Source organism: Rattus rattus, chromosome X, assembly GCF_011064425.1.
Source record: "Rattus rattus isolate New Zealand chromosome X, Rrattus_CSIRO_v1, whole genome shotgun sequence".
In the NCBI taxonomy this organism is placed as follows: domain Eukaryota; kingdom Metazoa; phylum Chordata; class Mammalia; order Rodentia; family Muridae; genus Rattus; species Rattus rattus.
Window position 1 is genome coordinate 12,867,229 of NC_046172.1, and position 17,925 is coordinate 12,885,153.

Consider the following 17,925-nt stretch of genomic DNA (forward strand, 5'->3'; position numbering starts at 1 on the left):
TATGTATGTGTGTGTGTTTGTGTATGTGCATATGTGTAAAGGTGACTGCAGAGGTCAGGGTGTTGGATACTCTGAACCTAGAGTCAGAAGTGGTTGCCAGTTGTCTGGTGTGAATGCTAGAAACTGAATCCAGGTTCTCTACTAGAGTGACAGATGTTCTTACCTTCTGGGCCATTTATCTCACCCACACCATATTCACTTTTTGATCCCAGGACTGTGGGTGTAATGCTTACTAAGCCATGTGCTAGCTGAAATGACCCACGTAAGATAATGTATCCTTTAGAACACTGATTCCAAAGTTGGCCAGATACATACCTTCCTCTGGAGCATGGTACGCAGCCAAAGCATTCAGCATATCATAGATAACTTCCTTAATAGTATCAGGAATGACAGGCAGAGATGAAGGCTTCAAAGGTGTTGTCTTTACCAGCTGCACAGCATTAGGACCTTTAATTCTAAGATTCTCAAATTCATCATCTGAAGCTAGGCCAAAAATCAAACAGTAAAGTCTGAAAATAGAACACTGGTACCTAATCTTCATCATCAACAAGAAAGTATCCAGAACAAGGAATTGTGTAATATGTAAAAGCTGGAGAATCACTATAGATTTGTCTTATATTAAGTAAATCTGCCTTTTTATACAGTATAAAGAAATTGTTTTTCTTGAGATATAGTATTTATATTTCAATAAAACAATCTAATAAACTTTTAAATGTCTATATGAACTTCTGGGGAACTCATATACCAAACCTCCTAAACAGATCTAGAATCCAATTCAAGTGGTAGTGACCATTCTCATTAGTCTCCTCTTGTGCTGAGATACTTCTATTTTTCCATTCAATTCATGTTTACCATGGGTTTAGGCTAGCTGTTCTGTAATAGATTTCCATAATTTAATACTAATGTAATTACTTCTTCAATGAAATAGTAAAGATACAGGTAGCACTGTAAACTTCTCAAGGGATCCCATCACCCAAACAAATAATTGTTTTTCAATGATCACACTTACATAGAAACCATCAACTATAGTGAATTTTTGTCACATCAAGATGAACTCTTTGTAGGCAAAGACTGGAGTCAATGAGTCTTTGGTAGCTGTGGGAAGGCCTAGAGAAGTTGCTGAGAATTTCCTACAGAATTTACTGAGTCAAATGTTCAACCCATGTCTCAAATCTGCCTAAAGAGATTTTCTGAAAAGCTATAGTGGTAAACAAAACTGACCAGTTCCTGAGCCTCGAGGGGCTGGAAGGGCAATGCGGATGCAGCAATTGGCTACTTCTGTGAATATGTCTGGATTGCGGCAGGCTGCTGGTCCAAGGACTCGAAGGATGTAGTTGATCTCCCGAGAGCCGAGGCTGCCAGATACAACACCAGATGTAGTACTTCCAGCTCCACTTGTAGCTGCTGAGCGAACAACCTAGTAAAAAGCATTGCCAATTTAAGTGTCTTAAAAATACAATTGAAAGAATGATACACTTGGTCTTCAAGCCCATTTACAATTAAAATAATGTGTCTCATATACAATTTATAGATTTTCAAAAGTAAATTCTTCTATGTTTATTAATTGAGGTGTATCTAATTACAGATACCATATACCTTCCACATTTAACTGTCAGCTTTTGACTCCCTAAATGCCGTGACTTTAAAAGCTATAATAGTTCAAAATAGTTAACAAAATACAACTATTTCTACATGCTTTAGGTCAATCATCACTTTGAGAGGACAGCTACAGGAGCTATCAAACTATAAGCATAGTATCCTCTGTGATAAAAACGTTCAGAAAAATACCATCTTTTGGTGTTTAATGCATTTTAACAAACTAGTCATGATATCTAGTATAGCACATTATAACCCAAAAAACGTCTGTCTTATTTAGTCAGTTATAAATAAGTCTTTTTTTTTTCTTTTTTCTTTTTTTCGGAGCTGGGGACCGAACCCAGGGCCTTGCGCTTGCTAGGCAAGCGCTCTACCACTGAGCTAAATCCCCAACCCCATAAATAAGTCTTAATTAAAAAGTTTTGTTTTATATGTAAAGCCATTATTTCCACAACTGTCTACCTTTGATATTATAATCTTATTTTCTTGATATTATAAACAATGTTAAATACTTTTGCCTATGCATTTTTTTCATGAGGCAAATCTTTAGCCATAGAATTTATAGATGAAGGAACAGAAAGACTACTGAGCAGTTAAAGAGTATACACTTGCGGATATACTAAATTCAGCTCCCAGAACCCAAGATGACCAAGTTACATCAGGCTACAAATGAAGATCCACGGGACATGACCTATTCTACTAGACTTTGAGGGCACTGTACTCTTGTGCACATACACACAAATTTTCAGAAAGTTTTTACAAAATACAAAATAATTTCTCGATGAAAAGGCTCTTACTCTGCACTATGAAATTGCCCTACAATGATGTAGCCTTACCAATCATGTATTTTGCTACTGATCTTCTTTTGCTCCCTGTCTCCTTCAATTTAACTTAAGTCTTTCAAAGGTTCCCTTTATCCAATCATGTTCTGTATATAATAATTTTAAATATTTGTGTCTTTTAAAGTCAAAATTCTGTCCATATGTAACTATTCCTTACCCATTTTCCTCAAATATGCTGCATTAAACAACTGTAAGTCTCCAGATTTTGGACACGTGAGGCAAAACCATAGTGAATGAAGAATAAAAAAATCTAATATACAACACACAACCTGGTACCATTTTTCTGGTAAGCAAGTGAAAAATACACATCTTTTGATTCACTGTGGTCCCAAGGAATCCCTAAGGGCGACAATTTTAATAACCGGAACAAAGCCAGGAAGAAAAACAGGTATGGCAATACTAGTTTATCTATGTGTGAAACAAAACAATGTTCCAAGATAGGGATAAAGCACACTAATATTTATATGGTGATTACTTAAAAAAGATTTATTAGGAAGACTAAGAATTCTGCAAATGTATAAAGGAAGTAAAAGATTTACTGATTAAGATATTTATCTCTTAATGTTTCCTTAATGTAAATATTTTTATATGCTTTTTATTTCTTCCACTGATATATTCATTCAGTTATAAAATGTAAGAACCTATTTTTTGATTTTTACAATGGTTGTTACTTAAAGGTCCATCTATGGCCAACAGACCAAGAACATTAAAGAACAAAACACAAAGATGTAAAGATAGGCATGAGACACCAAAAATACTGACCTTTTCCATTGTATGACGAAGAGTGCAAGGATCCTCAATGATGTGTCTTAAGAGAAGGGTAACTAAGGGGGTAAACCCATTGAAACCTGAGCTCTGGGTCAAATTCAAGATCATTCGGGTACTCTTCAGCTCTGCAAACATCATGGCATATTTGTGGTCTCGAGTGAGCCTCAAACAGAGGCGAAGGGTGGCGTGCAAAGTGTCTGGGTCCACAGGGACTCCCAGCATGCTCACACAGGCTCGGATTAGAATGGTCACCATATCTTCTGTCAGGCCCTGGATTAGGATCTCCCCAATTTTTGTTTCTTCTAGGCTTGCCTCTTTTTCAGTGTTCGTACTCTCTAGAGCTAAGGGGATATCTACAAATTGGAAAAAATAAAGAATGTTTACAGTTTGAGATTTCATGACATACCTCTCCTTCCAAAATAATCAGTCATTACATGGGCTGAAAAACACACCCAATTCTAAGACCAGATACAAAGGTGAGCATAGGAGAAGACCATCTATCTCTTTTTGTCCCAAGTGTTCAGACATATAAAATCATAGTACCTTTAAATTAAACATTTAAATATATTCACAATGAGAGGGCTGGAGATACAGCTCTGTGAATAAGATCATATACAGATGAATGACTATGGCAGATGACCCACAACTGTCTAAGTCCAGCTTAAAGAGGGACTTGGTACATCTTCTGGCCTCAAAAGGCAATGAATGCACTTAAACATATCCATTCTTTCATACAGTTAAAACTTAAAAAAAAAAACAAAAAAAACCCAACAAAACAAACAAACAAACAAACAAAAAACCTAAAAATTAATGCAGGGTACAAAAAGTGTACACCTGTAATTCCAATAATTTGGATGACAGAGGTAGGACTGTGAATCTGAGAGCAGTTTGGACTATATATAGCAACGGCAACCACTTGAAGGAAAGGGGGGGGGGAGATCTAAAACGTAAGGACATACCATTGCCTTTATTTTCTTTACGTTTGATATCGGTCTCCTTGCTTTCTTCCAGTGTCTTCTCTAGTTCCTGTCCATTGCTGCTTTTTGAGTTCTTACTCAGTCTTGGCACCCTGAGGAGAGTTAGCATCACAGGACGTCGGTTTCCTGTTTCTTCATTAACCTAGGAATTCAGACAAAACAAAACTGGATTTAGAAGTAGACATCCTACAACATCTTAACCTGACAGGAGTTGTTTAGAAAAAATAAAGAAAATGCATACCCTCTATCAATAAAGTTTACACTATATGTTGAACATGTACCTGCACCATTGTAGTGAACTGAACAGTGTATCTTCGTCGGCCTGCAGTGAATCTTACACTTGTTTCTCCAGATTTCCAGGCAGAATCAATGGTGCTGTTGTTGCTAGCACTGTAACTACACCAACGCCCAGAGCGGTCATCAAACCAGCGCCAGTTGTTGCTGTTGGACTAGGTACTAAATAAAATGCAAATACATAAAGTATCTTCATATTTCTTATAAATTTTATTGTCAAAATAGCCAGTCAAAATAGCCAGCCAGACAACTGTTTAAAACTAATGCAGAAAAAAATGCATTGGACATTTAATACACTAAGAGGCTTTTCTATATTTATCTTTTTATTTCTTGGTATTTTTCCAAGCCAAAAAACCCAGTCAATTTCCTTATCTTAACACCATATTCTTCCTTTTGTTTTAAATTGTCTTTGCAATATCATGAGATATATAAGGAACAAAGTATGTTGCTAGGAACTTACTGAGATATTATGGAGTACTATTAATCTTTGTTTTAAGAAAATATTTCTAGAGGGACTGCAGTTTTTTTCTAAGTAGTCAAAGAACATACTGATTCACTAAGGCCTTTACCATGATAGTAATAGTAGTAGTAGTAGTAGTAGTAGTAGTAGTAGTAGTAGTAGTAGTAGTAGTAGTAGTAGTAGTAGTAGCAGCAGTAATATGAACTCTTCATTTAAAAGACAAACCCAACTAATGAATGAAATCCCTCAAGAGTTGTATTTTGGTAGGATGATTTTACATCTGATCTTTAAGTTTCTTCTGCTCGTTTCTTGCCTCAAGGAATGAAATGGCCATGTAAAATCACATAGGGCTGGAGAGATGGCTTAGCCTTTAATAGCACTCACTGACTGCTCGTCCAGAGGTCCTGAGTCCAATCCCCAGCAACCACATGGTAGCTCACAAACATCTGTAATGGGATCTGATGCCCTCTTCTGGTGTGTCTGAAGACAGCAACAGTGTACCCACATACAAGAAATAAATAAAAAAAGCAACAACACAGGCATAGTGCTTCACATACCTTAGTCATTTGAGCCCTTCTCTTTGATGAGATGGCAGTCTTTTCATAAAAATCAATAAGAAGCAACACTGGGGTGATCCACCTAAAAAGAAATTATTTAATGTAAAAGCCAGAAAACTACACAAATTAAAGGAAACTGTCAGGTATTTTACAGTTGTTTCACAATAAACACCTCAAAATTTATTTTATATATGCTTCAGGAAAGTGATTCAGACCCTAAACTCAAGGGCCAAGTCTCAGAGAAACAGAAGTGAAACCAGGATAAATGAGGAGACACTCACTTTGGGGTCTGGACTTCCTTTTGCTCTTTGGCAGCCTGTAGGCAGGGCTGAACCACTTCTAAGAGCTTGATTAGGACATTAAGAATGCCACTTGATTCAACCACCCAGGCACAAGGTAGCTTCAACTCCTAATTTAAAAAGGCACAAACACAAGTTAACACAGAAATAATTGAAGGCAAATTCTATTTATAACCTATGAACTGAGCTATGTGACCTCAGATGAGTTACCTTAGTTTTCTATATTTTGGTTTCCTCATGAGTTAAGAGAAGTTATATCTACCTCCGGGGTCATTGTAATGATCAAACATGGTGTCAGGCATGATAATGTGTGTTTAATGTAGAAATGGTTTCTTAATAGTCACCTAGGCTGCACACTCTTTTTGTTTGTTTTTTCAAGCCAGGGTTTCTCTATATAACCCTGACTGTCCTAGAATTAGGTTTATAGACAGGGCTGGCCTCAAAAACTTTGCCTGCCTCTACCTCCCAAGAGCTAGGGTTAAAGGCATGCATCACCACCACTACCACTCAGTGGCTTTGCGGTCTTAATAACATTTATATTGAAAAGTTTTTGATTGATAAGGAAGCAATACAATATTCCAAGGAAACTAAGATAATAAGGATTCTCAACAGGGTATTATTGAAGTGTTGCTTTTAAACAGAAAACCATTTTAAGTAATAATAGGTAGTTATTTAGAAAAAAATACACTATGTATGTGTGTGTGTATATATATGTATATATCTATATATATATATATATACACACACACACACGATATAGGGAAACAATTATAACAATATTAATTATTTAAATGAAAAGACTAGAAGAAAAAAATCTGTAATTCTTAAATGAGATCCTATAACCAACTTTTTAGTTCTTTACTTTCTCATTTGTATCTATTCTTAAAGCATTATAAAAAAAATGTAACTCTTCAGCTGGGCAGTGGTGATGCACATCTTTTAATGCCAGTACTTGGAAGGCAGAGGCAGGTGGATTTCTGTGAATTCAAGGACAGTCTGGTCTACAGGATTATTTCCAGGACAGCCAAGGCTAGACAAAGAAATTCCCTTCTAGAATGTTATCTGACCTGGTGTGTACGGCTTTTACACATGTAGTACATACTCAAAGACAGAAACTTACCATTATCTTCTGACTCAACACTTGTTTTAAAAAGCTCTTCTTGCACTATTCAGAAGTGATATATATATACATATATCACTTTCCCAACATAGAACCTTCTATCCCACACTTGATTATACACATTTTAGTCTATTAGGAGAGTGTGGACTCACGTGAAATACAAGAATCACACTTTGTACTTTTCTCCAGTTAAATGTATTGCTAAGTGCTGGGTAATTCTCAGTAAGTGAATTATGGAGGCAAAGGATCTGTTACCTCAAAAAGTAGTGTTAAAAGCAAGATTCTAGTAGCCAAATTGGAGGCCTGTGGCAGGGTAGCCATCTGACTGATCCATTCTGAAACTGTTTTTGTGTCACTTGTTGTTAGAGGAAGGGCGGCTTTGATCAATACATCAGCAGCTTCCCAAACCTAAAAAGGCAGAAAAATGGCCAAGTCATGTACATACAGAGTATCCCAAAGTCTTGTGCAAATATTAAAAACTTTAAACATATTCCTTCTAACCTAAAAATAATTTGTATAAGCATACATTCCAGTAAAAGATGGTATAGCTAGTTTTATGATTTATCTACCAATTTATAAAAAACTTATGCTTTGACTAGCTGCACAGAAGAAACAGACACTTGACTTCAAAAAGACAATTTCTAGTCTAGTCTAGTGCAGTGTGTTCCATGTTTCTAGTTTTTGCCAGCTATCGGTGCCATAGTACGCTTTAGCAATATAATTGTCATTCAGCTCTTTCTGTTCCTGTCCCCTCACACATTGATTCATTTTTTTACCTTCTGGAGACTATTTTTTTTTGTGTGTGAAATAGATAAATTGTGGAAGACAACCATGTAGACCTAGATTGCAACCAAAAGAATTCAAACCCAGAATATAAACATATGTAGAATGCAAAGCTTTCCAGAAATGAAGTTTTGACAGATGACATGAAAACAAATACTCTCAAATTTTGGTACTTTGAGAACTTACCTGGTTGACAACCTGCTTCAGAATCATATCACGATAGTCAGCTCCATTGCGTTTGATGGCTGTCATGATCAGATCACAAACGCGGTACACTGTATCAGGCAACTCATCAAGAAGATGGAAGCAGCCTGGTAACATTGTATCTGTGAAAGTGTGGAGCTCATCTTGTTCCAATGGATCAGCATCTTGAAACTTCTCTAGACATTTAGCTTCTTCCTCTTCTTGTTTTTCTCGAGCTTTACGTTCTTCTTCCTCCTTCCGGCAAGCAACTTCCTGGAAGTAGAAAAGGAAGTGGGATAAGATATGCCAGATGTAAAGGATAAAAAAATTAAGTACCAGACCGAGTGTTTGGCTATCACCTACATTCTCAAACAGAGCATGGCAATGAATATAACAATAGCTAAAAAGATTAATGGAAGATAGGGAAAACAGATTAAGAGCACCAAAAAGCATTGTCAGTTGAAATTTACAACATCCTATGTGCTACACTATGCTCCAGAAAACTCATTTTTCCTTCCAGTGTGGTAAATTTAAGTACCCAGGAATACATAACTATGTTCAGACTAATGGTTACCACTATTTCCATTTTGGGTTTTATTGACAAGGAATACTAATGCTTCATTTGGATCATCTACAGCTTCATTCTGGTTGATAAAAGGAGCTTAAGGGTAGACCAAAAGGGTTGAGATGAATGAGTATTCACTTCCCTGACTTTTCCTACCATTGTACAGTGATTAATGAGTCAAGATACTTTTGAATGCTAGACTTTAGTTACCTCTGGTGACTCTGCCCTTTGATCCATTGGAATATCTTGTCCCAGAGACATAGCAATTGCTCTCATCATCTGGTCCTCTTCTGACATGCTAAGATCCTATATAGTAACAGAGAATCCAATAACTATTCAAATCTCCAAACAAGAAAACCTATATAAGCAAACCCATCACATAAGGAAAGGGAATGAGTCTGGAATGTTGCTCTCTTTAATTAAATCAAAGTAAGGGTCATGTGGGTACAACTCAAAGGACAACTGGGAAAATTACAATGAAAACTAAGTATAGAAAGAGTTCTGCAAACAAAGCATACAAAAGAAAATGCAGCATGGTAAGGTAATAGAAGTTTCTAGTAGTATATACTGAAGCTTGCAGAGTTAGTATGAGTACATGAAGCATTGGCACAGGACATGGAAAACAAGGCTCAGCAGCCAAAGTAATAGAGTAAAATGTTAAGATTTTTCTGTGTCTACTCACCCGAACAACTCCTCCTATGATCGGAGGAGGGTGGGTTAAAAGATACTCTGTTGCTTGTTCCATTGTACTGGTATTCAACAGTGCCTCCATGGCATGTTCTCTTGTGAAACCCATGTCCATGAGCTATATAACAAAACAAAAAAAAAAAAACAAACACAACACAAAAAAAACAAAAAAAAAAAAAAAAAACAACAATATAAAAAAAAAAAAAAAAAATCATGTAAAATAAAACTTGCTTATATGAACTAACAGTAATTCTTAAAAGTCAGGGGGTAATTTATTATCAATGTTCCTTTTCCTTTGTAGTTACATATAGTATTGAAGCATTAAAGTTGCTTTTATTAAAGAACCAATATACTTCTAATTTAGTGTCTCAAAATGGAGGCCAGGGATAGATGATTACCTCATTAAAAAAACTTGAGATACACAGAAGTATAAATTGGCACCTATTTTCTGAATTAGAAACTTGTAACAACAGAAAATCTATTTACAAAACTCATCAAGGATTTCACTTATCAGGAAATAATTGTGAGATGTACCTAAGAGTTTGTATATAAAAAAACTATACCACAGCACCCACCTAAAAGAAAATTAAGGGAACAATTTCCTGAATGAGAATACAATTATAATCTCAAACTTCCTAAACATGAGCTTATTTTTATAATAAAAAGTAGTAATGCATATATATAAGACAGATCTGAATAAAATAAAAAAAACTTCACACTTAAAAACTCGAGGAAGGCAAATGCCAAGTACCTAGCATGAGTGGAAAACGCTGCTCACAGAAAACATAGATCATTAAATGAAAATCTTAGTGCCAGGCATGGAATACGTATTATTCAAGGAGCCCCCAGTGTCCCTTTAAATAGCACAAGTAATTACCTTTGTTTTTGGTTGCCAATGATTAGCTAGGTTGTTAAGACCCCATTGCTGAACATAAAACACACTTTGGTTATAGGACACAGAGAAATCAAATTATAATGGAGCTAGAATATGTTTTGTTGCTGCCTAGCTTTCACAGTGCCAGAAACTGCTATGCAGGTCACTTGGGGAGAAAAGTAATTAATAGACTTACCCGGCTGTGAATCCAGGCATGCTACAATACAAACCCCATGCAATGGTGGCATGATTATTATGGAGGTTAACTAACTGCTTCCTCATTGGATTTGAGGACTGGTCCACAGGAGGGAATTCATGCCTGGATGCCTGGTATTGTATACCTGGTCAAAAGCCCACGGCTGAGAAAATCATGTTGTTAAGCTGCCTTTTAAATATTTATACCTATAGATTAGTGCTGCATTCAGCCTTTATCAGTAGTTTCTTTTTGCTGTAGGCAATAGTTAACGCAGAGACTTTTACTCCAAGTATTGAGAATAAGTAACTTCAAGTGCTCAGTCCATATTAAACCCACCCTCCAAAGGCTCAGGGAGTATGGCGAAAGAGGGGTCAGAAAGATCTTAAGATGAAAGATGAAATGGAATGCTTCTCAAATGCTGCTTTCTGGACATGCATGGCCCTTGCACTCATGAACTCACAATAGTTGTAGTTACCTGAACATGATGAAGCCAATGAACATTCAACTAAGGATGGTGAGGGGTTCACAAAGCCCCACCTCTAGCTGAGGAGCTATTGATAGTTTGTGGCTGCTGGGGAAGAGAGAGTAATTCAGGGTCTGGCAACTGTTAAGCTTTCTATGTTCCAGTGGATGGCCATATACCTACATACATACGGTCAGCATTAACTGGACTCAGTGGGTTATTAAAAAAAGAATAGAACATGGAGGTAGGAGGGAAATGGGTTGGGGAGACTTAGGAAGGAGGTTGGAGGGGTAGCTATGATTAAAGTACATGTATACAATTTTTTTTACTAAAAGAGTAAAAAAAAATGAGAAAACAATGTTAAAGTGTTCTTTGAAACTTCCCTTTTTGGTCTTTATTTTTCAAAATTCTGTATTTTAAGATCATACAGGTTTAACAAAAAGTTTTCAAAAATCTTTTACTGGAGAATATATTTAATCATAATAGTTTGCCTTATTGTTTAACTAGAAAGTAGTTGGTAGTACTGCCAAAAATTTTCTTTGCAGGTTCCTGAAAATGTAATTAATATGCTTATGAAAACACAAATGTTTCTTGCACATAGTTAGTACTGGGACCACATCTTTTACCTTTCTCCTCAGTATGAAATCAAATGCTTTGAGAAAATAAGAACCAAGGACTCAGTGGTATGAAAGCTTAGAAAATATACAAGCAAGATAACTCTCAGAGTTTGAAGTCAGTCTTGCCTACAGTGAGGTTAAAAAACAAATTATGAGCATTAGATTCTATAAGATAAAAGAGTCATTCTTGGACTCTGAGGCTAGCACTCTACCTGTTGTAGCTGTTGCTGGTTGACTTGAGGTTCTCTGCGCGAGCCACCTTCTTCCTGGCCTGCTTCTTCTTCCCCTCGAGATCCTTCCTTCTCTTTGCTCAGTCTTTCTCGAATCACAGGTTCCCCTCGGAGAATGTGGCACAGAATGGCCAGCATAGACTCAGCCATTCGTCCCCCATATACTTTAAGGGGTTTCCGGTTCCACAGGTTCTTGATACAAGTAAAGGCTGCCTGTAAGCCATTTGAAAAGTGTATGATGACTTTCCTAATCAACTCAAATCCTCAGAAGGAAAATAAAAGACTCATAGACACACCCCTTCCACAATGAGTCAGTTCCAACATTACAACCATGACCAACAAGTTAGACTGGTACTAAGATGGTTTAACAAAGTACAGTAGGTATGGTGGGTTGGGAGCATTTAATTCATCAAGAATAACCAGTAAGAAGAATATACTTCATGTTTACAGCAGGAAAACTAAGGCTTTATTCCTCTTTGTAAAAAATAAAAATAAAAAAAAGAAAGATTAAAACCTTATATGGAAACCAAATCCATTTGAAAATCACGTATGGACAGAGCTCAGTGACAACTATTTAGTTAGCATGAGAATTTTTTTCCCTTTTGGTTGTAAAAAAAAATGTATAATACTTACTTTTTGGGTTACTACAAGGAAGCGAAGGGCACTAAATTGTGGAAAGCTCTGGACCCCTCCAGGCAATTTGGCAGGCAACGAATGTGGAGATTCAAGCACCGTAGTGGGATTTACCATCTTTTCTACAAGCATAAGCCAGGCATCTAGGAATTCTCCTGTGCCATCAGGTGAAGTCTGAATGTTCCAATCCCCTCAAGCGGAACTTTTCCCTCCCATGGATAGAGCCCAGTTGAGCGTTCTAAATTCAAATAAGAAAAACATGTGAATAGAGTATTAACTAGTATATTATGGTGAAAGATCACTACTACACTGGTACCCTATTTTTTGTCCTCCTGGTACACATTTTTGTTTTTTAGGTTATAACTTTTACTTCTTCCTTCCCTCTCCTCACTCTAATAACTCCCATATACTACTCCTTGCTCTTTCAAATTCATGGCCTCTTTTTTTCATTGCTACATGAATGCATATACATGTATATTCATACATATATATATACATATCATATCCAATCTGGATAATGCTACTTGTATGTATATTTTCACGGCTGACTATTTATGCTCTTCCCTTGAGAAGACTCTCTCCTACTCTCAGCATTCCTTACTTGCCTGTATAGATCTTTGTGTGGGTTTGAGTTCTTGAGGCCTTCTCCCACTTTGGAATGTCTATTGTTGTTTTCTCTGTTCAGTTCATGTATAGGCTGACAGGCTGCTGAGACTTTATGGGTACAGCTTGACATTACTAGAAAACACAGTCTCATATCAAAGTCCCTGGTCTTCTGGCTCTTACAATTTTTCTACCCCTTGTTCTACAATCTTCCCTGGGTTTTAGGTACAGAATTATTTGGTAGATGTATCAGATAGGACTAGGCTCCACAACTCTGCATTTTGAGGGGTTGTGGTTTTCTGAAACAGTCTTACGTAATGCAGAAGAAACTTTCCTTGATGAGGGGTGAGGACTACATATATTGAGTTAGGCTCAGAAGAAGCAGTTATAACTTTTAACATGCCATTTACAAATGTTTTCAAGACTTAAAATATCCACTCAAACTGACTAAGTTTATCTTAAAATGTTTTAGCCAAGCCAAGTAAAAAACATAAACCAAATTTACTGTACTGAAAGAAACAAAATTAGATTTATTCTTCTAAAATGTATTATGAAGGGAAAGCCAAATATAAAAACCAGATTCTTTTATGCACTTATACACACTTTTTTTTTTACTTTGGTAGTATTTGCAAATGTGTGATTATCAACAAGGAAGAGGGATTCAGATTCCCTAGAATGAAAATTCTGCAATTGGTTGTAAAGATGCCAAATGGGGATTTGGGAATAAACTGGGGTCCCCTAATGCTGCGGGTCCTCTTCTCCTGCCCATCTCTCTACAGAAAAAAGCAGACTCTTACTTCAGGGGGAATTACATGGCTTAGTCATGAAACACAAAACGACACAACAGCTCTATCTATATATCCTACCAGCACAGGATAAATGACTTAGAAAGCTGTGAGCAGGTAAGCCACATAGGAAAGATCAAAGTACAAGAAACGATTCTTTGTGAAGCAAATAATCCTTACTCAAAAAGAGCATTGTGACCACCAGAGCAGAGAAATTTCTGCAGCATAAGATGGTAAGGATACTTTCTCTCATCAAAGAGCATTGGAGAGGTGAATCCAACTGAACAGATGAAGAATGTCAGTCTAAAAAGAAAAAAAAACATTTCTAAGATACACACAAAAGCAACAGGAAATTCAGAGAAAAAGTCAAAAGGAAAATTATTTAGGTGAAGGATTATTTAGGCACTGCAGTGTTACTTGCCACCCAATTAAGATTTAAAAGCTTACTGAAATGCAATTTAACAATAAACCCTTTAGAAAGTTCCATGTTCTATACTAAGTACAATAAAAACACTTCATAAGGAATAAAGGGAAAATATGGGACTTCCAATTTTTCCTCAGTAGAATAGGAACAAACACATCATTTTTATAGCCACTTTCTACTCCCTGCACCTAAAATAGGAACTCACCTGAAGCGGGGAGTAGGTGTATATGGTGGGGGCTGCCATGATAAGCCTTTTGTGAGTAGCTTAGTGAGGGCTGAAGCTGTTGATCTAGCAGCAGGTGTTGGTGCAGTGGTGGTACTGGCAGCATGATGGCTCCTTCTTTGGCGGACAGGAGAACCCACACACAGTTTAACAAGGAGTCCAAAGAGTTCAGCAAGCGCTCGGCCTAATCTGGAAGAAGCTGAAATCCAGAAGGTAGTTTAATTCTATAAAATATTGAAACAATTTTACAACATCACAACTATGTGCCTCAGAGTTTAATAGCAGTAAGTTATATTACCATTATCATTATTTTTATAGTATGTCTACAGTTCAGAGGACACCACTGAGAAGTCTACTCTCTCCCTGTACCTTTACATGGGCTATGGGATTACAGGAAATATGCTGTCACATGTGACTTTCCATCTGGGTGTTGGAAACCTGAACTTGGGACTCTCATTTACAAACAGCAGTCACTTTAGTCATCTCACTAGCCCATTTCCCTTTATTTACACAAAATACATACACATGCAAGCATACATAGAACACAGGTTATATATAAAAAATTTAAATGATGTAATATATATTATATATAAATATGAATGGAATAGAACCTATATGTTCTATTTATATTGGTCTTAAACATCACACTCAAAACCTAGTGAGATGAGCTATCTATATGAAAAGAAGTTATTCATCTTTCTATTCTACATAAATTCACAGGGTATAATTTTAATTATGGAACAGGCTACTGCCTGGATGGAAGTTCTGGAAGACTCAGAATCTAAAAACTTAATAGGAAAATGTAACCAAGCATTGTTTCTCAATATTGCTCATACATGAACAGATAATGAAGCAAATCAAAAGTATGAAACAAAATGCCTGATAACAAAGAAACAGACAAAGAAAACTTGATTCTGATTTACCACAAACTTAGAATGTTTTAAGGTCACACTATTTAATTAACTATAGTTAAGTGAGAAACACATTATCTAACTTTATTCCCATTTAGGAATAATTAGTAAAAACCATATCAAAATAAACATGAACAAAGATAAAAAATCTTTAGTATCTGAAGGTCATTTAGTGCTTGCTAAGTTAGGCAGTGGCAAATATTGATAAATATACAAAATAGGTCCTCTGCATGTTGGTATCATATAAAGGGGCAAAAGATGGCAAAGACAATCATTTTATATCTTTAATAAACTTTTGTACCCTGATAATGCAGTCTCCTGAAGCAGCCAAAGTAACTTTAATAAAACATAAACTATGTTACTGGATAACAAAAGCAAAAGGAGGTTGTTGACAATTGAAAGTGCTTAGAAGAGTTATTTCTAGAGGCATAAAGTAGGTCAAATATGCATTACACTGAATAAAAGTAAGTGGTAGACTCTGTAATAAGGTACACCTCAGTGAGACATTATCAGTAGAAGTGGTAGGAGATACCATTTTGCATATAACTACAGTATGAACAATAAGTAAAATTTAAAGGGAGAGAAGATAAAAAAATTAGTTTTTTTTCCTTTTTGTATCTTTAGCAGCTTAGTATAGATCATGTGACACAATGGGGATTCAACAAAGTACATGTGAATTCACAACATTCCTTCAACACTATCTTATTTCAAAAAAATGGTTTTCTAATTTAACCTTGTTTGAGTACTGTTCAAAGGGGGAGTTTAAAAATGGAGTAACTGACCTGACAGCAATGGCTTGATTTGTTTAATTCTTGCAGCCATGGCAGGTGTGATTTTAGATTTGCCCTTAGAATCTGAAGAAGAAGGTTCATCTGTCTCCATGGGTGCCAATGTGTCACCATCTAGCTCAATTCCTTCCAATAACCCCTGGGCAGAAGCATCCATACTTCCAGCAGTCCCATCCTGTTCTCCATCTATAGAAGTAAAAAGGGGGTTAATAAGATCATGCAGAGCCAGCATTTACTTGGATCCATTTTTGAAGGGTCTCAAAAAATACTTACCCATGGTACTTGTCCCTATTTAAATTTCAATTAGTTCCTATGTTTAGGAGGTCAAAGCAAACCAACCTTCCAGATCAAAACAACAACAACAACACACCAATGTGCGTTTATGTTTGGAGCTCTAGCAAGTAAATAATTGCTGGCATCCCCAAATGAAAGCATATGAAGTTATCTAAACATATATTATCATATTTGAAGTTATCACTGAAGATGTCTTGCTAGAATCTTAGTTTGTTCAAACTAAAATTGGATATTATAGAACACTGCTAGACAAATTAATTTAATAATTACACACAATTAGGAATTATGTATGAAGTCTTAAATAGTTTTATTATATTTATGCATGTGAGTGTTTTGCCTGCACCTGTCTGTGAACTTACATACACACCTGATATCCACACAGAAGAGGGTGTTGGGGCTTAGGATTTTGAGTGCCGTGTGGTATTGTAAGCCTGGATCCCCAAAAAGGGCCAATGTTAAGTTTTGTCAAATTAATTTTAATAATTCTCTGAAAATAGTTTTATTATATTTTGCATGTAGTCCTTTGAACTTACTACACACCTGATATCCACAGAAGGGTGTTGCTAGGATTTTTTGACTTGAAAAACTGGATCCCCCAAAAGAGCCAATGTTAAGTTGTCATCTCTTTCTAGTCCCTTGCAGATATGAACTTAAAAAAACTTATACGCTAACTCTATTCATTTAGTATGTGCATGTGGGAAGACAGACACTCATCACCCCTGGTAGACAAGTAGAATAGAAAAAAAATCTAGGAATCATTTGTCTTATTCAATGATATGGGTCTTAGGAACTGAGCTCAAATTGGCAGTCAAAGCTTAGCAGCAAGGGCCTTCATCCATTGAGGAATCTTGGCAGTACTGCGTTTTGTTAAAGATTTACTTACTTATACATACATGTGCTGGAGTGCAGACAGACGAGAAGAGAGAGTCTGTGGTCTTCCTCTCTCCACTTATTCCTTTGAGGCATGTTCTCTCACTGAACCTGGGACTATAGATTTATCAGCTAGGCAGGAAGCCGCCAAGCCCCAATGATCCACTTATTTCCAACTTGAAACCCGAAGTTACAGGCATCCCTGCAATGCTAGGCTTATTATATATGCATGGAAAGCCAAACTTGGATTCTTATGATGGTACAGCAAAGTGTTCTAAAAGAGACATCATCTCTTCAGCCAAAGCCACCTCTTTACAGCTAAGTTCTCATGCTGGTTCCAAACTCACTATGAATTCAGAGGTAACCTCGAACTGCTCTTCCTCTTGCCTTTACGCCATAATTAAGGATTACCTGGCTATGTCTATGTATTCCTAAACCTCAGAATTCCTCTTTAATTGTTTTAAAAATTTGTGACTTCTTTGTTAACCAAACTGCTAGAAGTAGGGTGAAGCCTGACCAACAGAAACCCACAAGAGTGTAAACTGTTGGGAGAAGCAATTCTTTCAGGTTTTTTTTTCTTTTTTTTGGGACTGGGGACCGGACAGGGCCTTGCTTCCCTAGGCAGCGCTGCCACTGAACTGATCCCCCAGCCTCTCTTTCAGGATTTTTATCCCCCCAGTTCTTAATTTTAAGTAAAACCTCCATGCTCTGGTGTATACCTATTTTCAGTCTTTCCACCTGCCATAACAAACAGCTGCTATGTTCTTACATTTTAAGATATACTTATTTTAATTTTAGTTGCTTACGATTCCTTCTCAGTAATTTTGATTCATTTTAAAGAACATCAGATAGATTTTTATACACAGAATTATCTTCAGTATTT

At 36.5% G+C, this 17,925-nt stretch overlaps 1 protein-coding gene across 1 annotated transcript in view; it reads right to left on the reverse strand.

Moving 5' to 3' along the window:
- The window catches only part of Huwe1 (HECT, UBA and WWE domain containing E3 ubiquitin protein ligase 1), a 128,440-nt gene that overhangs the window by 36,909 nt on the left and 73,606 nt on the right, over positions 1-17,925 (reverse strand). The window contains 16 exon segments of the mRNA XM_032889688.1: positions 316-483; positions 1,222-1,417; positions 3,201-3,559; positions 4,166-4,325; positions 4,465-4,632; positions 5,486-5,576; positions 5,776-5,903; positions 7,169-7,321; positions 7,883-8,152; positions 8,655-8,750; positions 9,127-9,249; positions 11,494-11,724; positions 12,145-12,382; positions 13,713-13,835; positions 14,162-14,378; positions 15,873-16,064. Coding sequence (XP_032745579.1) covers positions 316-483; positions 1,222-1,417; positions 3,201-3,559; positions 4,166-4,325; positions 4,465-4,632; positions 5,486-5,576; positions 5,776-5,903; positions 7,169-7,321; positions 7,883-8,152; positions 8,655-8,750; positions 9,127-9,249; positions 11,494-11,724; positions 12,145-12,382; positions 13,713-13,835; positions 14,162-14,378; positions 15,873-16,064 — 2,913 coding nt within the window.